This window comes from Morus notabilis, unplaced genomic scaffold (genome assembly GCF_000414095.1).
Source record: "Morus notabilis unplaced genomic scaffold, ASM41409v2 Scaffold535, whole genome shotgun sequence".
Taxonomy (NCBI): domain Eukaryota; kingdom Viridiplantae; phylum Streptophyta; class Magnoliopsida; order Rosales; family Moraceae; genus Morus; species Morus notabilis.
The window spans coordinates 618689-640393 of NW_010367018.1; the positions used below are offsets into that span (position 1 = coordinate 618689).

General features: G+C 43.5%; 2 protein-coding genes across 2 annotated transcripts; both read left to right on the top strand.

Moving 5' to 3' along the window:
- Window positions 1-845: 845 nt before the first annotated feature.
- On the top strand, window positions 846-21065 carry LOC21404772. Its single transcript, XM_010111743.2, has 5 exons — window positions 846-1135; window positions 12532-12791; window positions 12976-13081; window positions 20089-20232; window positions 20634-21065. Exons 2-5 carry the CDS (start codon window positions 12532-12534, stop codon window positions 20889-20891), a joined length of 768 nt encoding a protein of 255 aa, XP_010110045.1. The 5' UTR covers window positions 846-1135; the 3' UTR covers window positions 20892-21065.
- LOC112094195 lies at window positions 6717-9717 on the top strand. Its single transcript, XM_024174520.1, has 4 exons — window positions 6717-7094; window positions 7193-7873; window positions 7955-8157; window positions 8856-9717. Exons 1-4 carry the CDS (start codon window positions 6717-6719, stop codon window positions 9715-9717), a joined length of 2124 nt encoding a protein of 707 aa, XP_024030288.1.
- Window positions 21066-21705: the final 640 nt, after the last annotated feature.

Consider the following 21705-nt stretch of genomic DNA (forward strand, 5'->3'; position numbering starts at 1 on the left):
GTCAGGAATTCTAAGTGGAAGAACTAAAACAAACACACACTCTTGATCATAGCTTGGATGATAAAAGCTAAGCCTCCGTTTATTTCGCCGATTCGAGTTTAAAATTTGAGTTTTATTACAGTAAAAAGCTCTCAGAAACAGTCACATCTAATTTTTTTACTACAGTAAAAAATTCTCACACAAAATCACATCTCAACTCGAATTACAAACTCGAATCAGTGAAATGAACGGGCCCTAAATATAAAATAATCATTTGTTTCCAACTGCTATGCATATATTAGTTCTACATGCATGCTACAATAATAATGGATATGATCATGTTGTACTTGGAACTTTATATATAAACAGGTGATTATTATTGGCGTGATTTTTTGCAATTAAATTTTGTCATGTGACCACATATTATAAAGTTTCCTATATCATATATGGCAACATGAAATTGAATCTTAAGCTGCCATTGAAATCGGATTCTTTTAGTTCCAATTGTTGCACAAAAAAAGGGTTTAGTGTCTAAAGGTCCAAGAATTATAATCATGAACAATATTTATTACCGAGTATTGTTAGATGTAATTAACAAATCTAATGGTACGAGACTACGGAATACAAATAACAAACTTTCATAGAGAGGAGATAGCAGAAGGAAAGAGGTACATAGGGTACGTTTAATTTTTTTAAGAATTTGGAGCCAGAATCAGCCCTTGTGCGGCAATCTTTTGTGCCACATTAATAAAATTTTCATTATTACCCATATTACCCTTGCTGAATGAAAAGAATCCCGTTCCCAAAATTTTGTTGCTCTTCGCGGTCCTCCTTCTCTCCTCTCTCAGATTTCTTTGGCTCTTTCGTGCTCTCTCTCTCCGTTTCTCTCTCTTCTCTCTCACTGTTCTCTCGGTCTCCCTCTCTCCGTTTCCGAGTTGCTCCTACGATTGTCGGATTGGCGGACTCTCTCCTCTCTCTCTGTTCTCTCGGTCTCCCTCTCTCCGTTTCCGAGTTGCTCTTACGATTGTCGGATTGGCGGACTCTCTCCTCTCTCTCTGTTCTCTCGGTGAGATTGGGTTTCTTCTCGTTAGGGTTTTCTGATTTCGTCGTTGGATTGTGGGATTGCCGGTTGGAGCTCATTAGATCAATAGCCTCTGTAAGTACATGATTGATCTTCGTAATGATCTCGATTTGGTTATGTTTTCTCTAGATTGATGGATTTTGGCCTTTTTTTTTTCTCTGCTCTGTATTTGGGATGTTTTGACCGGAATTTGAAGAATGACTCTCGGTTATGAATTTGGTTTGATCTTCGTTTGTCTCGATTTAGTTATGTTTTCTCACGATTTGGAAGATTTTGGCCCTTTTTTTTTTGTTTTTTTTTTCTCTGCTCTGTATTTGGGTTGTTTTGACCGGAATTTTCTAAATTCCTCTAGGTTATGAATTTGGTTTGACCGGAAACATAGGTATACTCTTGCTTCCATCTTTACTTATATTACCCTGATTTTTGTGACTATTCTGAATTCGTTCTGTTTCTTTCTTTCTCTCTCTCTGTTTTTTTTTTTACACTTTGAATCTTAGTCTTGATTAAACAAATGTCCAGGTTTTGTCATTGACCATAATGAGGCTTCATGTCTCACTGGTCCTTCAGGCTGTCCAGTCATAGCAAAGCTACTAGTTCAACATAGAGGACTGAAATATAAGAGAAACGTTTCACCTAGTAGCAAGTATTCATCACAGTGAACAAGAACAGTGATCAATTTTCATCACTGTGTTGCTCAACACCAATGACATAGCATTAGGAAAAAAAACATATGGAGTCGAGTGAATTCATCAGCTAACAGATAAAGTATGCAGTATGATAATTCATTTGTATCATCATTTTCAAGTGAAAACCTCAACTAATAGAATACAGCAGGTAACTATGTTGACATTGTCATTGCTAAGTCATGGAGAAAACTGAAAAGGGAGTAACACTTAAGTACGTTTTAATTGTTAAGGTCAACTTTCTTGGTTTTCAAATTGAGTGTGAATGTTAGTTAGGAAGGACCTCGATAGAAAATTTAGAGTTGTTTACTACTAGATGTTTGTTAGTCCTGTATTTTTTAAGGTAGGGGAAGAAAGAAAAGAGATTCCCGTTTGTATATATTGTTTTCTTTCTGTTCAGGTTGTTATGAATTTGGTGTTTGTTATTTCTAGTTGGAGCTTTCATAATAATTAATTACTAGTGAGATTGAATCCTATTTTTTCGGATTTAAAAAGAATCCCTTATGACATCTTAATTTTCCCATCTCTCCAAGGGTAGAAGCGTACTCTTTTTAAAACAATATATATATATAAAGAAATAAAGAATAAAATAAAATCAATAGTTTTGCTTCAGAGTTGACAAGCCTTGCCTTTGGCAACACCTCAGGGTAACTACACCACAATCTGCTCTACGAGCCTTGTATCACTCCAACTCACTCGCTTTCTCTATTGTATACTCTTTCTCTAGATTAAATACTTTCTCTCTTGCTATTTTTTTTTTTTTTTTTTTATCTCTTCTCCTATTATATGGAGGACAACGGGGAAAAGAGTGAAAGTTCTTTTCTCAAAGAGACTAGAGAGAGAAAGTTCTTTTTCTGTGTAAGTGAGGAGAACAAATCATCGAGATCTTAGTCGTTGGTCTTCATGCACCCATACTTTTTTTTTTTGGGTCTGAAACTCATTACTCATACTTCTCTCTTTTTGTTTGCCCTCTTGTTTTGTTCCTCTAATGGATGAAGTGACTAAATACACAATTTTGTTTTTTATCCTTACCTTGGCCTGCCAAAATTGGCATCTTGAGGGTAAACTAGGGCCTAAGGATTGGCTTATTGTGTTTGGTGTGGATTCAGTAGGATTTTGCGCTGAGCTACACTTGCTCTTTGGAAAGATTGGGATCTGTTTGAGGTGGGAGGGAAATCAAATATGTTTTCAAAGGGTAACTCATCTTGTGTATCAGTTGACATAGGTTGTTTTCATCTTTTATCACATTGCCACTTTGTTGTTTTTGGCCTTATAGATGAGTATGGGCATGAGGGGATTAGATGGATTGTTTCTCTTTCTTGCAACCTTGATCACATATTCATGAAAATAGATTGGGTCTTATTGACCATGAAACTAATTTGGTGTTTCCTTTTGTGTTTTATCATTTTTTTTTTTTTTGAATTCTCACTAATCATGTAAGTATTTCAACAACTCATCCAAGTTCCGCCAGAGAGATGGCCGTTACAATAGGTACTGACTCACGTGCGCAACCTTTGATGATCTCTCCAACAGTTGATCGTTGGAGTTTCAACAGACAGATAGCCCTTATCTGATATTCATTTTAAAACCATAGTTTACTATCAAGATAAAAAATAAATAAAATAATCAAACCATACAAATTTGTAGAACAAATGTCCTAAGACATTTTAATTTTTGTATTCTTATATAGTCGTAAATCAATGTTCATGTGGAATAAAATATTGATGTTTCAAAAATAAGCCTTTGTAATAGTGACATATAGGGAGCGTTTGGTATGGGGTAATCACAGGGGTGGGAATGAGAATCTTTTAGATTCCCATGTTTGGTACAATTATTAGACTTTTTTAAAACCTAGAAAAGTGAAGCTTATGGGTTTTACATTACCACATTTTGGAGTAATTCTAAACCCACCCAATAGGGTGTTATTTACTTTCCCAGGAAAGTAATATTTACGGGAAACAATTTGCCCTACCATTTCTCTCACCCACCCATCTCACCCGTCTCTCCCTCTTGTCCAGACCCAACCTCTCTCTCGTCCAGACCCAGTCTCTCTCTCGTCCAGACCCAACACCGCTTCCATCTAGGACGCCGTCGCCGCCTTCTGATCAACCACGCCATTGCCAGACTTTTCTCTGTCGCCACCACCAGAGTATGATTCCTTTTTTTCTCCTTTTTCTGTGAAAATTTTTTGACCTGAACTTTCCGATTTGTGTTAATTTTTTATTTGAACTTGAAAATCTCACTGGGATTGAACCAGAACGTCGTCGGCATCCGCGCATCTGGGTTTGAACCAGAACTTGAAAATTTTTTCTGTTAAATTGCATCTGGGTTTGAACCAGAACGGCCATGATTTTTTCATCCTTTTTTGTCCCTTGCTATTTCTCCCCATCGATTGCATAGATTGCTATTTCTCCCCATCGGCGCATCTGGGTTTGAACCAGAACTTGAAAATCAACACAATCCTTTTTTGTTTTCCTCCCCATCGATTTTTTGTCCCTGGCTATTTCTCTTTACCTCCACGACTAAAAAGTCTGGCGATGGGTTTTTCTTTCTTTTAAGGAATTCCGGGAATCTGGAGATAGCTATTGGATTAAAATAAAAGTACTACTTTTAATGCTACATGGATATTCTAGATGTTACATATACGTAAACATATATATATATATATATATTAAGGATATTAATCTAGCTGTTGACACATGGTCAATTTCTCACGCCTAATGTATTTTTATGATAAGTCGATGTGTTTTCTAAGATTTTGGAGTGTGCATGTTCTTTTTATTAATTTTTTTTCTGTTAATTATCAACTTGTTTTATTGGTAAATGGGATTCTATTGAAGAACAAGCTAGTAGCTACAAAGCAAAAGGTTTAAAAACCAAATGAAAATTAATCAACAGAACATGAGAAGTATGCTTATGGTTCAAAGCTAGCACTATTGAAATATGAGACGTATGCTTATGCTTATGGTTGGGCCCTGCCGATAGTGGCTTTGGTTGGAATGATAAGGATAAATGCGTTGTAGTTGAGAAAGATGTGTTTGATGAGTGGGTTAAGGTTAGTATTTTTTTATCCGGTTAAATTTCAAGTTTCAGTATTATTAGGCTCTTTTATTGTTTAATTTACATTCCATATCTATTACAGTCACCTAATTGCGAAAGGCTTAAGAAACAAGCCATTTCCGTATTATGACGAGTTAGGACTAGTGTTTGGAAAGGATTGTGCTAATGGACAAAGTGCAATAGGATTGACTGATATGGTTGATGACATTGATAAAGAAACAGAAAATGATCTTGATTATGATCCCTTGCTTATGTCTGATGAGAACATGGATACTGCAAGTATTGGTGGTCCTAGCATACAAACAACTTCAAAACCATTAGCATCAGGAACGAAAAAGAGAGAGATCTCAATGTGGAGATGTATTGGTTGATGTTTTAACTGAGACAGTACATAAGTTTTTTGATATGTATGCTATGGCTGGTGAGAATATTGATAGGCTTGCTAATTATTTTCAATACGAGGCTGATAGTGCTGCAAGGAGGATGCAGGTGTTTGATGAAGTGAAGAAGGTAGAAGGACTAACAAATGCACGAGTACGAGTCGGAAAACTTCTTGTCCAAAACCATGACTACACCAACTATTTCTTCACGTTGGATGATGAATTTAAGTTAGATTTTCTTCTATCTCTTTTGGAATGAGTGGTTGAAGATTTTGGTGCTATATTTACAAACTTGAGTACATTGTCTAATATTTAGATCTTTTGATGGCATCTTTGGAGTCCTCTCAGGGAACTCGTTAGTGAGATTAATAAAAGGAAGTTGACCAATTTTCAAGCAATTTCTTTGGTTACTCTACTGTGGCATTACCCGAGTGTGCAGGAACTTAATAGCACTGCCAAATAAAACTCAATTAAGGAATATCAATACGGTATCAAAAAAACTTCTAAAACCCAATCATGAACCAATCATTAATCAGAGAGTACTTTTTTTCTTTTCTTTCTCCCCATCTTTAACTTCCCAGAACTAGGTGTGATCTATAACTTTTCTATTGAATTGGCTAGTAAAGAAAATGATATCAACCCTGTAAGGGCCCGAGTCCCTCCTGTCAAGTTCGTTTACTCTAGGAGGGGTAAGAAGGGAATATCCAATTCTCAAGGGGAGGTTGAGTGACCTGGCAGTGCATGGGGATTCGTTACGAGCCCTACTGCCCGTTACGAGTTAGTTTCGCATGGGGATTGATGGGGAGGCGAACGAATATATAGGAGAGTTAGGGGTAGAGAGGGATATTGACAATTTGTTGCTGAGTCTTAGTTGGGAGGCAGAGGAACCTCGAATTCCTCCTATATGTATTTCCTTATTTTGTATTTCCCTTGATTTGATCGAATTCAATAACAAGAAATAGCCCAGAAGTTTCTGGTGTTCTAACAGTTGGTATCAGAGCCACCGATTCTATGGTGATCGCCTCCCACGACCCGCGCACGGCAGATCGAGTCTCCGCGGTGGAGCAGCAGATGGAAGACATCTAGGACACTCTTGAAATAGTTGGAGCCACGACTAATCGCGTTCCCCAGCTGCAGGAGGACGTCACACGGCTGGGAACTAGGGTAGGGGAGTTGCAAGGATCGATGCAACGAATCGAGGAGTTGTTGCAGATGCAACGAATCGAGGAGTTGTTGCAAAGGTAGGCTCGACTTCTAGACGGGAGCCCAGATTGGACACCACCGAGGCGGGAACCAGAAAGAGGCTGAGTGGCTCCACGAGAAGGCATTTCGTTCCGACGACGGGAAGGGGTGGGGGCACCACGGCAGGTCTGGCCGGGACGACTGAGGGGACGCAGAGATTTCCGCGGGAAGAAGCTAGAACTTCCAGTCTTCCAAGGAGAAGACCCTCACGGTTGGGTCTTTCGAGCTGAGCGCTACTTTGTTGTGAATGCCATTGAGGACGAGGAACGGATCTTGGCTGCATCTGTGTGCATGGAAGGAAGGGCCCTGGGATGGTTCCAGTGGGTGGATGCTCAGGAGCCTTTTACTAGTTGGAGGGAACTTCGGACGGCCATCATCCAGCGTTTCAGTCACGCCCGTGAAGGTGACCCAACGGAGAGGTTGATGGCACTCCGGCAAACCGGAGGAGTAGCAGAATACCGAGATACGTTTGAGGCACTCGCTGCCTCCATGAGAGGTGTGTTTGAGCCCATCTTCAAAGGGGCTTTCCTGAATGGGTTACGTGAGGACATCCGGGCAGAGGTGAGGATGCATCGGCCCATTAACTTGCTGGAAGCAATGGACCTGGCCCAACAAGTGGAGGACCGTTTGGATGCAGTAGATCGAGTAAGGAGGAGCAAAGTTGGGCAGGTCCCCAGACCCGAATATCTGGGACGACCCGGTACAAACCCTTACAGCCCATACCATGCCCTAGATTCAAGAGACAACTCCCTTCAATCCTAATCTAGTCGAGACCAAACACCCACCAAAAGGGGTTCACGGCGGCGGCCACGAAAACTCCACACATCACCGGCGGTGAAACTGGATTCCGACGTTTGACCTTCGACGAGGTTCAGCAACGCAAGGCACGTGGACTCTGCTTCAGGTGCGACGAGAAATACAGCCCAGGACACCGTTGCAAGAGTCGTACTCTACAAGTGTTGATGCTAGCGGACGATGACTCTGAGGGGGAAGGACAAGAGGAGCCAGCTTTAGAAGAGGTGCACGATCCAGTGGGCTCGGTGGCTGTGGAAATGGCCGCTCTGTCGCTCAACTCTGTCAACGGGTGCTTGTCGGCGAAGACGATGAAGGTTAAGGGAACAGTCCAGGGACGGGAGGTCGTCATTCTCGTGGATAGCGGCGCGTCGCACAGTTTTATCTCATCCTCGCTGGTGAAGGAAATGGACTTACCACGGGATTTGACGGTCCGACACCAGATTCAGGTCGGAAATGGAATGATTTTTCGACAAGAGGGAGTTTGCCGAGCGGTGCAAGTAATGATTCAGGGACGTAAAGTGGTTGAGAATTTCTTTTCCTTCGATTTGGGAAACATGGACCTAGTGCTCGGAGTCACGTGGCTCCGAACACTAGGGGAGGTTAGGGCTGATTGGACTCGCTTCACGTTGAAGTTTAGGGAGGGAGGTCAATGGGTATGCCTACAAGGCGATCCCGCACTTTGCTGCACTAAGGTTGGGGTACGCTCTATTTTTCGATCCTTACTCTGTGAACAGTCTGGGGTATTACTCGAAATTAGGTTGGTGTCCAACGAGGAACGAGACCTCTTGGCCGATCTAGCTCCGCCAGAGTTGGCTGAAGTTCTTGATCAATTCCAGTCGGTTTTTGAGCTGCCCGAGGGCCTTCCACCGCGCCGAGCATGTGATCACCATATCGTGTTGCGAGCGGGAGCTTCCCCCCCTAATATTCGGCCCTATAGGTACCCCTAAGGCCGGCAATATGGGTTACGACACGACAACACGACTCGAAAACGACACGAATTTTATGGGTTAGGGTTGAGAAAAAAGAGGTTCGGGTCAGAATTGGGTCGACCTGAAATTGATACGAAAAATACGGGTCAATTTCGGGTTGGACCCGCCTAACCCGAACATGACACGAAACTCGTAAAAAACTAAAAAATACATATTTTTCATTTCATATTTTAAATTTTATTATGAACTTGTGATATCATGGTTATACTCAAAATCTTATACTATTATTTGCTTAATTTCAATGGATGTTATTGTAATTTAGTGTGTTATGAATTTTAAGTTATTTCTAATATGTAAATAACTAAATAAAAGTATACAATTTTCGTGTTAATTTCGGGTTCACGGGTCAATTTTGTGTTACGGGTCATTTTCGGGTCGTGTCGTGTCAACTCGTAAAGTGGTCGTGTCGTGTTCGTGTTGCGATTTTTAAAAAATTTCGTGTCACGGGTCGTGTTCGGGTTGACTGTAAATTAAAAAAAAAAGATCAAAACACGACACGTGACACGAATTGCCACCCCTAGGTACCCCCACTACCAAAAGGAAGAAATCGAGCGACTGGTGGGCGAAATGCTTGTGTCGGGGTAATTCGGCCGAGTACCAGCCCGTTCTCGAGACCTGTTCTGCTGGTTAAAAAAAAGGACGGCAGTTGGAGGTTCTGCGTGGACTACCGGGTATTGAATCAGCTGAGAGTTCCAGATAAGTACCCCATCCCTATAATCAATGAGCTGCTGGACGAACTTCATAGGGCTTGCGTCTTCTCCAAGCTTGACCTTCGCGCGGGGTACCACCAGATCAGAGTGCGGGAAGAAGATGTGGAGAAGACTGCGTTTTGGACCCACGAAGGGCACTACGAGTTCCTCGTTATGCCCTTTGGGCTCATCAACGCCCCCGCCACGTTTCAATCCCTGATGAACACGATATTCCGACCTTTTCTGCGTAAATTTGTATTAGTTTTCTTTGACGATATTCTTATTTACAGTAGAACCCAGGCGGAGCACATTTGGCACTTGGAGCTGGTCCTACAGGTGTTGCAGGGAGAACGGCTCTATGCCAATCACAAGAAGTGCACCTTCGGAAGTGCCCAAGTAGATTACCTTGGCCACGTTATCTTTAACGAGGGAGTTTCGGCTGACCCTTCAAAGGCACACGCCATTACTTCCTGCCCGACCCCACGGTTAGTTCGAGAGCTTCGCGGATTTCTGGGGTTGACCGGCTATTACTGCCGATTCGTGGACGGTTATGGCGTGCTCGCTCGACCATTGACAAAAAAAAGGAGCTTACCAGTGGACTCTACTTGCCGAGGAAGCATTCTAGCAGCTGAAGGCCTTGATGGCAAACCTCCTGGTTTTAGCTTTGCCAGATTTTGGAAAGAACTTTGTTTTGGAGACAGACGCATCTGGAAGTGGAGTGGGGGCAGTGCTTATGCAAGAGGGTCGACCTATAGCCTATTTCAGCAAAGGGCTATCCCCCTCTGCCCGTTGGAAATCTGTATGAGCGGGAGTTGCTAGCCATTGTCCTCGCGGTTCAAAAGTGGCGACACTACCTCCTAGGACGACATTTCATTATCTGGACCAATCAACAGAGCCTTCGCCATCTCATGGACCAGCGCGTCTTGCCCGACGATCAGCTTCGGTTGGTCACCAAGCTCTTCAGATATGATTTCGAGGTTCAATACAAACCTGGGGCAGCTAATCGAGTCGCTGATGCTCTGTCTCGATGGGAAGAGGTCGACCTAACTGTTCTCAGCGCGTTATCCATTCCTCAACAGTTGGACATCGATGCCATTCGCATGGAACAACTTAAGGATCCTCATTGTGCAGCTGTGATGGCCAAGCTGCGCTCGGACACGGGGGCAGTCCCTGGTTACAGCGTCCAGAACGACTTGCTTCTGTTTAAAACTCAGCTTGTTATCCCTGCTTCCTCTTCATGGGTGCCTCGGCTCCTCCATGAACACCATGATTCAGTCATTGGGGGACACTCGGGGTTCCTCCGCACCTACAAGCACCTGGCAGGAGTAGTCTTTTGGAAGGGCATGAAAAAGGAGGTTCGGGATTATGTTGCACAGTGTGTAACCTGCCAGCAATGCAAGACGGACGCTCTCTCTCCGGCCGGGTTGCTAAACCCATTGCCTGTGCCGCAGCAAATCTGGGAGGATATATCCATGGACTTTATTAGTGGCCTAACCAAGTCAAGGGGGTTTGACACTATCCTAGTAGGCGTGGACTGCCTGTCTAAATACGCTCACTTCTGCGCCCTCGCACACCCGTTCACAACTAAGCAGGTTGCCGAGCTTTTTGTCAAGGAGATCATCCGCTTGCATGGAGTACCCACATCTATCGTAAGCGATCGCGACCTACTTTTTATGAGCTTATTCTGGCAGGAAATATTTCGGTTACAGGGTACAAACTACATACTAGCTCTGCCTATCATCTGCAGTCCGATGGACAAACGGAGGTCACCAATTGCTGCCTGGAGTCGTACCTGAGGTGTTTCGCTAATGACAAACCGCGACAGTAGCAGTTTTTCCTTCCCTGGGCCGAATATTGGTTCAACACAACGTATAGCGCTTCAACAAAGTACACCCCTTCGTGGTGTATGGGCGGCACCCACCTACTCTACACCGTTACCAAGAGGGCTCTACGGTGGTGCAAGGGGTTGAAGAGCAGCTGCAGATCCGTAACCAGACGTTGGACCTCCTAAAAGATCACCTTGCGTTGGCCCAGCAACAAATGAAGCGTTATGCAGATCGACACCGTCGGGACGTCACTTTTACCATTGGGGATCTTGTGTTGTTGCGGCTACGCCCTTATTTCATGAAGTCTTTAGCCCGTCGAGCAAATGAGAAACTAAGTCCACGCTTCTACGGCCTGTTCCCAGTGATGGATAGAGTTGGCCCGGTCACCTACCGCATTAAGTTACCCCCGACAGCCAAGATCCACCCGGTGTTCCACGTTTCTCAGTTGAAGCCCTTTAGGGGACTCGCCGGTTCAGGCCAGCCGTTGCCTCCTACCTTATCAGATGAGTTATGGATCACATCTAGTTCTGGGAAGTTAAAGATGGGGAGAAAGAAAAGAAAAAAAGTACTTTCTGAATGATTGGGTTTTAGAAGTTTTTTTGATACTGTATTGATATTCCTTAATTGAGTTTTATTTGGCGGTGTTGTTAGGTTCCTGCACATTCGAGTAATGCCACAGTGGAGTAACCAAAGAAATTACTTGAAAATGGGTCAACTTCCTTTTATTAATCTCACTAACGAGTTCCCTGAGAAAAGGATTCCTTTCTTAGGGAAGATACAGAAGGAAATAGAAAAGGAAAAGAACAAGTGGGGAATTTGAGGTTCCCCTGCCTCCAATGGTCTACTAACAGAAATGACTCAATTCACAGACACCTCTCTCACCCCTCTCTAGTGTCTAAATACCTCCTTGTTAACTTGACACATTAGCACCCATTTTCCAAACGACAGTCCCAAAACACAGAAAATGAAGCACGAGCTAATTAAACAGCACCCTAGGGAGCGTTTGGTATGGGGTAATCACAGGGGTGGGATGAGAATCTTTTAGATTCCCATGTTTGGTACAATTATTAGACTTTTTTCTTGCCATTATTTTCTTGCCGCCGTTCGTTGTCCTTCCACCATATAAAGTTAGTACGACCCAAACGTGCAGAGGAATCATATTGTCGCCCGTAGCTCAGCGTCTTGGGTTTTTCTCTACCTTCTCTTCGTAATGCAATTAATTTATCACTTCATTTTAGGTTTGCTAGATCTCCCTCTCATTGTACATTTACGCTATACATCTCGAAGATAATTGATAGATATGTGTATTTATTTTCAGTTTCATCTAAATTTATATGGCAATATACACTAGGGTTTTATATTCCGAGTTCCCAAATTATACAAGAAATCATACTAAGATATTTTTGAATCATGCTCGTCAGTTTGGGGCAATCGATTCCCTAATCTTGTTGATGTTTTGTATGCCGCCGATAATGAGCACTCGGAATTCTTTCTCGTCGTCATTTGTTTCATTTACCGTTATTACTATTTGCTCTAAATTAACTACCACGAATTTTTGTTGTGAATTGGAATATTATTGAAAGGTAGTTCGAATTTCTGTTATTTCATCGTGAGTTTTGTAACCTATTGAATGCTAAATCTTTTGCTTATTTTGCAATTTTCTCTGAATGTTTACCTTCCTTGATGTATTTTGGTAATTTCTAGAGATTTGATCAAACTTGTTGATGTTTGTATCTTTTCGTTCTTTTGGTTTTTGGTACCTGGGAATTTTATTGGTGCAACTGATGTTATTTGCTTATTGAATCAGATGGAAGGGGGGGAAAGTATACTGGATGCCTTAAACGAAGAGGATAACTTTGAATATGATGAAGACATTGAAATGGTTGATGTTGAAGAAGGGGAGTTAGTGGAGGAGAATTTGCGAAATGATTTGGGTCAAAGCAATGCTGGTGAAGTCAATGTAAATAATCAAGAATCCCAAAGTAAAAATCGCAAGCGGAGGGCGAACAAGAAGAAGAACAAGCGAAAGAGGAGCGGCCCAGATCCCAATGTCACGGACATAAACAGGTCAGCTCTTAGATTGTATTATTAAATTTGAGTGCTCGGTTTTTATTACTAAAGTCGTCCATTCAAGGTCTAAAGTTAAGAAATGGTGCAATTGAATCTCCACATGTTTTGAGGAGTTACATTAATTAGAATGTTTTAGGAGCTCTTCTTGTGTATGACACGTTTTAAGTTTGGTCCTTTGCAGATTTGTGTTAGATACATGCAGACGACTTAAAGAGAAGAAATCATACATGGTTTATACTGCTGTTGGATGTTTGGGAATTTCTGCATTATGTGACCTCATCAAGGAGGTATCAAATTCTGTCCTCAAAATACACCTTTTGATTTATACGACATGTAATGCTACTGGTTGTGTTGCTGTCATTTTCGTTTTGTTCTTTAAATAACACATTTTGATGGTTCTTTTTGGAATCGGGACTTGTCATATGTATGTGATGTAGTCATGTGTTAATGTGTCTTTTCTCAAGATGATAATGTCTACCCACCTTTCCAACTTCAATGTCTTGTTGAATAGCCTTCGATTATTGCTGAACTGATCTTTTTAGCGGGTGCATGGACTGTGGACTTTGAACTGCATCTTTTGATCAGGTTGATTTTACGAATTGATCCATCTCTCTGATCCTTGATCATCATTTAACTTCCTCTTTTCCGTTTTTTCTCTTTGGTTCGGGTGAGAGGTATATGTTTGACTTACCCCTTCCAAATTTCCAATTAAAGGTGACAAACTGGTTGTGCTTGATGTTGGACCAGCCTAGGAGATGAAAATGCTTATCCACTCAAATTAACTGTCCAGCTTTCCTAATTTCTGATGTTCAATGATTTTTCCCAACACTTGCAGATTTATCTTGTAGAAGCAAAACCTATTTGCTCCTTCAAGTCGTGTGCTATGAGCTCTGATGTTCCCTGGCTGAATCTTCACCGTTTGCTGTTTCTGTGGGTTGATATCATTTTCTTTACTAGCCAATTCCGTAGAAAAGTTATAGATCACACCTAGTTCTGGGAAGTTAAAGATGGGGAGAAAGAAAAGAAAAAAAGTATTTTTTGATTAATGATTGGTTCATGATTGGGTTTTAGAAGTTTTTTTGATACCATATTGATATTCCTTAATTGAGTTTTATTTGGCGGTGCTGTTAGGTTCCTGCACACTCGGGTAATGCCACAGTAGAGTAACCAAAGAAATTGCTTGAAAATGGGTCAACTTCCTTTTATTAATCTCACTAACGAGTTCCTTGAGAGAAGGATTCCTTTCTTAGGGAAGATACATAAGGAAATAGAAAAGGAAAAGAACAAGTGGGGAATTCGAGGTTCCCCTGCCTCCAATGGTCTGCTAACAGAAATGACTCAATTCACAGACACCTCTCTCACCCCTCCTCTAGTGTCTAAATACCTCCTTGCTAACTTGACACATCAGCACCCATTTTCCAAATGACAGTCCCAAAACACAGAAAATGAAGCACGAGCTAATTAAATAGCCCTAGGGAGCGTTTGTTATGGGGTAATCACAGGGGTGGGATGAGAATCTTTTAGATTCCCATGTTTGGTATAATTATTAGACTTTTTTCTTGCCATTATTTTCTTGCCGCCGTTCGTTGTCCTTCCACCATATAAAGTTAGTACGACCCAAACGTTCAGAGGAATCATATTGTCGCCCGTAGCTCAGCAACGGGCTCCCAAGTGGATCCCCAATCCAGCAGGCCTTGCCACTTAATCAACACCTCTGGTTCCTCGCGACCCCCCACCATCACCACCCGAGAGGCCAACACTTCTGCTGGAAGGACACATAGCTCTAGATCTTCTGACAACTGAGCAGGGAGAGGTTGGACCTTAGCTGCAGCCCCCTTAAAGGACTTCAGCTGAGACACGTGGAAGACCGGGTGTATGCGAGTATTGTCAGGCAGCCTCAAGCGCCATTGGTCCAATGCTTTCTAGCACTTTGAAGGGCCCATAGAAGCGCGAGATGAGTTTCTCATTGACGCAGCGAGCCAAGGATTTCAACCTGTAGGGCCGCAGTTTGAGCATGACCATCTCACTTATCTCGAAGCTTAACTCTCTCTTATGATTATCGATGAACTTCTTCATGCGTTGCTGAGCCAATAACAAGTGGGATTTTTGATCTAGCATGGCATTACCCAGGGTGATCTGGTCCTCCACCGCTGCAACCGTGCCAGGAGAGTCTTGGAAACGGTTGAGAGCCGGGGGATCACGACCATACACAATGCGGAAGGGGGTGAACTTGGTGGAAGCATTAAAGGTCGTGTTAAACCAATATTCCGCCCACGGAAAGAATGCTGACCACTGCCTAGGCTTATCACCTGCGAAACAGCGCAAATATGTTTCTAAGCAACGATTTACTACCTCGGTTTGCCCATCCAATTCGGGGTGGTAGGCCGAACTCATGTGCAGCTTAGTGCCCTATAACTTGAACAGCTCTCGCCAAAAATCGCTCATGAACACGGCGTCCTGATCACTCACAATGGACCGTGGAATTCCGTGGAGCCTGACAATGGCGAAAATGAATAAGGCGGCCACCTACTTGGCTGAGAATGGATGGGCCAAGGGACAAAAACGGGCGTACTTTGACAAGCGGTCCACCACTACCAGAATGGTGTCAAACCCTCCGGACTTGGGAAGACCCCTAACAAAATCCATGGAAACGTCGTCCCAAACTTGGGTGAGGATCGGTAGGGGCTGCAAGAGGCCGGCTGGAGATAGTGCCTCTGTCTTGTTTCTCTGGCATATCTCACAATTAGCCACATACTCCCGGATATAGCGCTTTATACCTCGCCAAAAAACTACCGCGGACAGCCGTTTGTAGGTGCGGACAAAGCACGAATGCCCACCAATGACCGAGTCATGGAACTCGTGGACAAGCCGAGCTATCCAAGGGGAGCTATCCACCAAAACCAGCCTATCTTTGTAAAACATCAGTCCGTTCTTCAGCGCATACCCCTCCACAACCTCCCTTTTTTCAAGTTTCGATATGATGGCCACCTAAACCGGTTCTGTACTTTGCTCCAACTATATGGCAGCAAAATCCCACGTGTGTGGTATTGTAAAAGCAGCGAGGGAAACCTCAGCCCAGTCTCCCCTGCGGGACAGTGCATCGGCGACGCGGTTGGAAGCCCCCAACTTATACTGCACCTCTAAATTGTAACCCAACAATTTATACACCCGGGCGAAGCTGCTAGGGAGGAAGTTGGTGCTGATTCATCAGGAACCGCAAGTTTTGTTGGTTAGTGCGGACCACAAAGTGACGACCTAAAAGATAATGTTGCCATTTCTGAACTGCTAGAACCACCCCCATGAGTTCCCTCCCATACACAGACTTCAATCGGGAAGGAGTGAGAGCTTTACTGAAAAAAGTGATGGGTCTGACCTCTTGCATTAACACCGCCCCCAGCCCACTGCCCGAAGCATCAGTCTCGACAACGAACTGCTTCGAGAAGTCTGGCATGGCCAGAACCGGAATTCAAGTCATGGCCAACTTGAGCTCGTCAAATGCTCGGCCTGCTTCCTCCGTCCAGACAAATCCCTTCTTCTTAAGCAGCTCCGTTAGTGGCCGTGCGATCGTCCCATAGCCCTTGACAAACCGCCTGTAGTAACCGGTGAGCCCCAAGAATCCTCGCATCTCCTGGGCGTTGGGCCAAGAGGCAATTGCTTGAATTTTGGAAGGGTCGGCAGCCACTCCACGAGCTAAAATGATGTGGCCCAAGTATTCTAATTGGGGTTGGCCAAAACAACATTTTTTTTTATTGGCAAATAACTGTTCGCGCTGCAAAACTTGAAGGACCACGGAGAGGTGTTGGCGGTGTTCCTCCCACGAGCGGCTGTACACCAAAATGTTGTCGAAGAACACAACAAACTTCCGAAGATATTGACGGAAGATTCTAATCATGAGGGCTTGGAAAGTGGGCGGGGCGTTCGTCAAGCCGAAGGGCATGCCAAGAAACTCATAGTGGCCCTCATGCGTACGAAAAGCCGTCTTCTCAATGTCGGCCTCATGCACCCTGATTTAGTGGTACCCTACTCGCAAGTCCAATTTTGAAAATACTACCGCCCCGTGGAGTTCATCGAGCAATTCGTCGATCATTGGAATCGGAAGCTTGTCAGGGATCGTGACTTGGTTCAGCATGCGATAATCTACACAGAAATGCCAGCTTCTGTCTTTCTTCTTGACTAAGAGGACTGGACTGGAGTAAGGGCTGCTACTTGGCCGTATGATATACCGGAAGCCAACATGTCTGTCACTAACCGTTCTATCTCTCCCTTCTGAATTTGCAGAAATCGGTAAGGCCGAACATTGGGCGGATTGGTGCCCTCCTTCAGAATGATCCTATGATCCCGTGATAAACTCCAAGCCAAATTACCACAAGAAATGGCAAATCGAAAGTGAATTACTAACAGGAAGCTTGATTATTACTAATGATAGAAATTGGATACATGAAAGGTATGAGGATATTCGAGAGATCCCTTGCTCTCCCTGACTATCTTCTTGCAGAAGTTTTACAAACTGAATAATGCTCACCTATTCTATCTCTGTCTTATTTATACACACTATCCCATAATCCCTCATCAATCCCAAAGCCTAACTAACTATCAACTGCTTAACTACTTGCTGACTTGCTGACTTAGCCCTCCCTTCTACTTGCTGACTTGCTGACTCAGCCTTCCCCTCTGGCCTTTCACCGAGTAAACCCTTGCGCTTCCTTCGAGCATATGTGTAACGCACGGAAGGCTTATCATCCCGTCCCCGGTGTGGTGGCAGCCCCGTGGGGTTATCAAACACCTCCTCGAAACTGTCCACCACCATCCGCACCTCCTCCGGTACCACTCTGTGCTCCTCTTCCGGCCGTTGCATCGAGAGTTCACAAACTTCAACCAGCACCCCTGCTCCGGCCGGCGACAGTGTCCTAACCAAGGAGCTCATCTTGATCGGTGCATAACACAAACTGGGTCACCTCGCCAAACCACCCAAGTTGGCCTTGCTCGGAATTTCATTAAGAACTTAGACCAATCATCCCGTACCTCACCTAGGGTGCTGAGCCACGACACCCCTAAGACCAAATCAGCCCCACCCAACTCGAAGGAAAAGAAATCCTCCACCACCAAGTGACCTTGGATCCAGACACTAACTTCCCAACAAATACCCGATTGCTTGACGCTCAACCATTGCCTACCAAAATATTGTGACTTACCATGGAGTCCATTGGCAAGTGCAGCTCGCGTACCACCTTTTCCGAGATGAAGTTGTGGGTGGCGCCGCTGTCCATCAGCACCACGACCTCCCGGCCACCGATCCGTTCCCGGAGTTTCATAGTGTTGGAGGAGGACACCCCCCGCATCAAGTTTAAGGACAGATCCACCTTTGCGTTCGAGACCTCCTTTCCTTTGTCCTCCACCGCCAGCGGCTCCTGGCCATCCTAACTGTCCTCCCCTGATTCGTCTCCGTCATCCGCCAGAATGAGAACCTGTAACTGCCGGTTCTTGCATCGGTGTCCCGGGCTGAACTTCTCGTCGCATTTGAAGCAGAGCCCTCAGGCCCTCCGATGCTGGATCTCTTCCTCAGTGAGCTGCCGGTACGCCGCCACCTCACCGGAATGGGGATTCGACCCTATTCCACTACCCAACCGAGCTCCCTGCCCTAACGCCGCCTCATGCTGACGTTTGGATCGAAGGGGGCCCTCTGGTGGGAAGGAACCTGTGCTTAGGCCTTCAGAAGCTACCCCAAAATGCCCTAAATACTCGGCTCTGGGCCATCCACAGCTTCATTGCGGTTCTCCACCTGCTGGGCCAGATCCATCATCTCGTGCAAGCCATTGGGCCGGTGCATTTTCAGTTCAGCCCGAATATCCTCCCTGAGCCCATGAAGGAAAGCCCCTTTGAATATGGCTTCAGGGACTCCCTGCATCTGTGCCGCCGTTGATTCTAACTCGTCCCGATAGTCCGCCACCGAGGTGCGCTGCCTGAGAGGCATCAGTTGCTCCACCGGGTCGACTTCCCTGGCACGACCGAAACGACGCAGCACAGCTGCGCGAAGTTCACGCCAAGATTTGAATGGTTCTTGCACGTCTGCCCATTGGAACCATCCCAAAACTTTCCCCTCCATGCATACCGAAGCCACCACCACCTTCTCTTCCACCTCCACGTCGTTCACAGCAAAGTACCGGTCAGCCCTAAACACCCATCCTTGGGGGTATTCTCCCTGGAGTAATGGCATCTCTAGCCTCCGTCCCCAGTGTTTGGCTCGTCCTCTCAGAAGCGGTGGCGTCTTCTGCCGGTATTCCCGCTCGTATTGCCGGGGTTCTTCATTGCGCGGAGGCAGAGGCGGCGACATTGGCCAAATGTTTGGGCCCGGCCAACAAAGGTCGGGGAATCGCTGCTGGCCAGCGTCGAACCGTGGCGGAGGGTGTGGGTTTCGCTGGAGCAGAAGATTCTCCAGCGGTCATACCAATCCCTGTACCTTTCCCATCTGGACGCCAATCTCAGCCATGTCTTCTTGGAGTTTAGGGAGAGGCTCTGTCATAGCTTCCACAATCTGTAGCGCCTCGTAAAACGTATCCATTCGCTGTTCGAGCCGAGACATCTCCTCCGCCGGTGGCCGTTTGCTGGAAGCGTCCGCCATGGATCAACCGCTCGATACCAAATTGTTAGGTTCCTGCACTCTCGGGTAATGCCACAGTAGAGTAACCAGAGAAATTGCTTGAAAATGGATCAAGTTCCTTTTATTAATCTCACTAATGTTCCTTGAGTGAAGGATTCCTTTCTCAGGGAAGATATAGAAGGAAATAGAAAAGGAAAAGAACAAGTGGGGAATTCGAGGTTCCCCTGCCTCTAATGGTCTGCTAACAGAAATGACTCAATTCACAGACACCTCTCTCACCCCTCCTCTAGTGTCTAAATACCTCCTTGCTAACAACTCGTAACTAACTTGACACATCAGCACCAATTTTCCATATTTCCACTTCCCTCCCCTGTTTCCTGCGATTTCCCCCACGGCCCCTCTTCCTAGCATAGACTAACGTAATAGGAGGCCTAACAGGTGCTTAGCACTTTTTGTGGTTGTCCGCTTTTCTTTAATTATGTCAGTGCTTAGAAGGGAACATATTTGTATTGAAGCATCTTGTCTACTTTTATTATATGCTGTTCCTATTTTCTAGTGTTGAGTTACTGAATACTTTTAGGCCAGATGAAGTATAATACTTTTGTCACTCATAAACTTAGTGTAGTTGGGATCTCCAGTTTTTTTTTTTTGAAAGATCTAGATGCATAGTTTTTTCATTGGTGTAAATTATTTCAGGTGGATGCAGTCCAGGCTTGTGGTGGTCAGATGACTGCAGATGGCAGACGATTTCGAACAGGCGGTGGCATATTATGGAGCATCGTCAAAGCGCGAGAACCAAAAGCGTACAAAGAGATGATGAATAAAGCAAAGGAATTTGAGGTGCATGAATAAACTTGCTTTATCTAGTCTGATGAATTGTATGTGCGTATCTAGGGGCATGGATTACTATGTTCTTGTCTGTACTGTTCTTTTGTCGTTGTTTTGCTACTGAAAAATGTTCGGGTAATGCTTATATCCATGTGATACAGTGACGGCATTTAGGCTGTATTGGTGAAAAAAATAAAATGTGGAAATAGTTAATTGAATTGTGATCAATGAGAATGCCTCTCACTTTCTGCTGGTTTATAGATTCGTTAAAGATAACTTGCGTTCTTTAGGAGTTAGCTTCTCGTCTGAAAATCAAGTTATATGATGCCACAAGTTAAATGGTTGCTTTCTTTCTGATATGATTTCATTTCCCTTATAGTTTCTGTTTTCTGAATTTATTTATCCTTCCGCAGAAGCAATTTAAGCTACCATATTCGAAGCAAGCAAGAAGGCAAAGAAAAGATGGCTCGTCTGAAAACGTTACTGATGCACCCATGAACGGAACAACATCCAATGTTTCAAATGCTCTACAAGTCCAGTCGGAAGTGCAGAATCAAAACGAGCAGTCAAACGATGAAGAGAATCGAGTGTCTGTCGGTGATAGGTTAAGGATACCTGTTTCTTATGATGATGACCTGCTTGGAGGTGATCCGAAAGATGATACAGCTTGATTCTCAAAACAAATTATTATTAATGTTTGGAGTTTTTCTAGCATTGATTTCGCTCAAGAGGGCCGAGAATAAAGAGAATTGTTATTATTGTTATTATTTTTCGTGTAAGCAACTATTGTAAGAGTTTCTGAGTGTATCAATGCTATAAAATTTTGTTTGAAGAGAAATTATTCTTTTTTGGTCCTTTGTGAGTCGTTTTTAATATTTGTTCGTGAATGTTATGTCATTCAGATTAATATAAGAAATATAAAGGAAATCTAACTTTTAGTCAAATAACAATAAGTTATGTAATATAAACACTAAACAATGTTTTACAATAATATTAACAAACTTATTACAAATATAATTATAATTATATAAAACAGTGACTATATATATTAATAACTTAATATAAACACTTAACAAAGCATAGTAATATAATACATAAAATTTTAAAAACATTCAGAAGTAACATGAAAGAATTAAGAAAAAAATACCTTAGAAGAAAGACAATTCTCTGAAACAACTCTTTCCTAAAGAGTGACTGCAACAATTCAAGAGAAGAAAAATGTGAAAATACTGAAGAAAATATTGAGAAACTAAAAACAAAAACTTATTTAAAATAGTCAATTGCAACAGAGATTGTAGTAGTGACAAATTAAGGAGAACATAGAATGTGAAAAAATAAGAAGGATAAAATATCAAAAATCTTATTTAAAATAGTCAATTGCATAAATAATAGTTTTAAAAAATAGATGAGGAAATTAAATAGATAAATATAAACAATTTGGTTCAGGTATTTGTCTTTAATTGCTAACATCATGCATTAGAAGTA

Excerpts from the sequence above, each read along its gene's own strand:
- LOC112094195 (XM_024174520.1), top strand. The coding sequence starts at position 6,717 with ATGGAAGGAAGGGCCCTGGGATGGTTCCAGTGGGTGGATGCTCAGGAG. Across the intron at positions 7,095-7,192 it reads GGAGGAGCAAAGTTGGGCAG|TCGAGACCAAACACCCACCA; the intron begins GTCCCCAGACCC and ends ATCCTAATCTAG. Across the intron at positions 8,158-8,855 it reads CCTAATATTCGGCCCTATAG|TTGGAGGTTCTGCGTGGACT; the intron begins GTACCCCTAAGG and ends AAAGGACGGCAG.
- LOC21404772 (XM_010111743.2), top strand. The coding sequence starts at position 12,532 with ATGGAAGGGGGGGAAAGTATACTGGATGCCTTAAACGAAGAGGATAAC. Across the intron at positions 12,792-12,975 it reads AATGTCACGGACATAAACAG|ATTTGTGTTAGATACATGCA; the intron begins GTCAGCTCTTAG and ends GGTCCTTTGCAG. Across the intron at positions 13,082-20,088 it reads TATGTGACCTCATCAAGGAG|GTGGATGCAGTCCAGGCTTG; the intron begins GTATCAAATTCT and ends AAATTATTTCAG.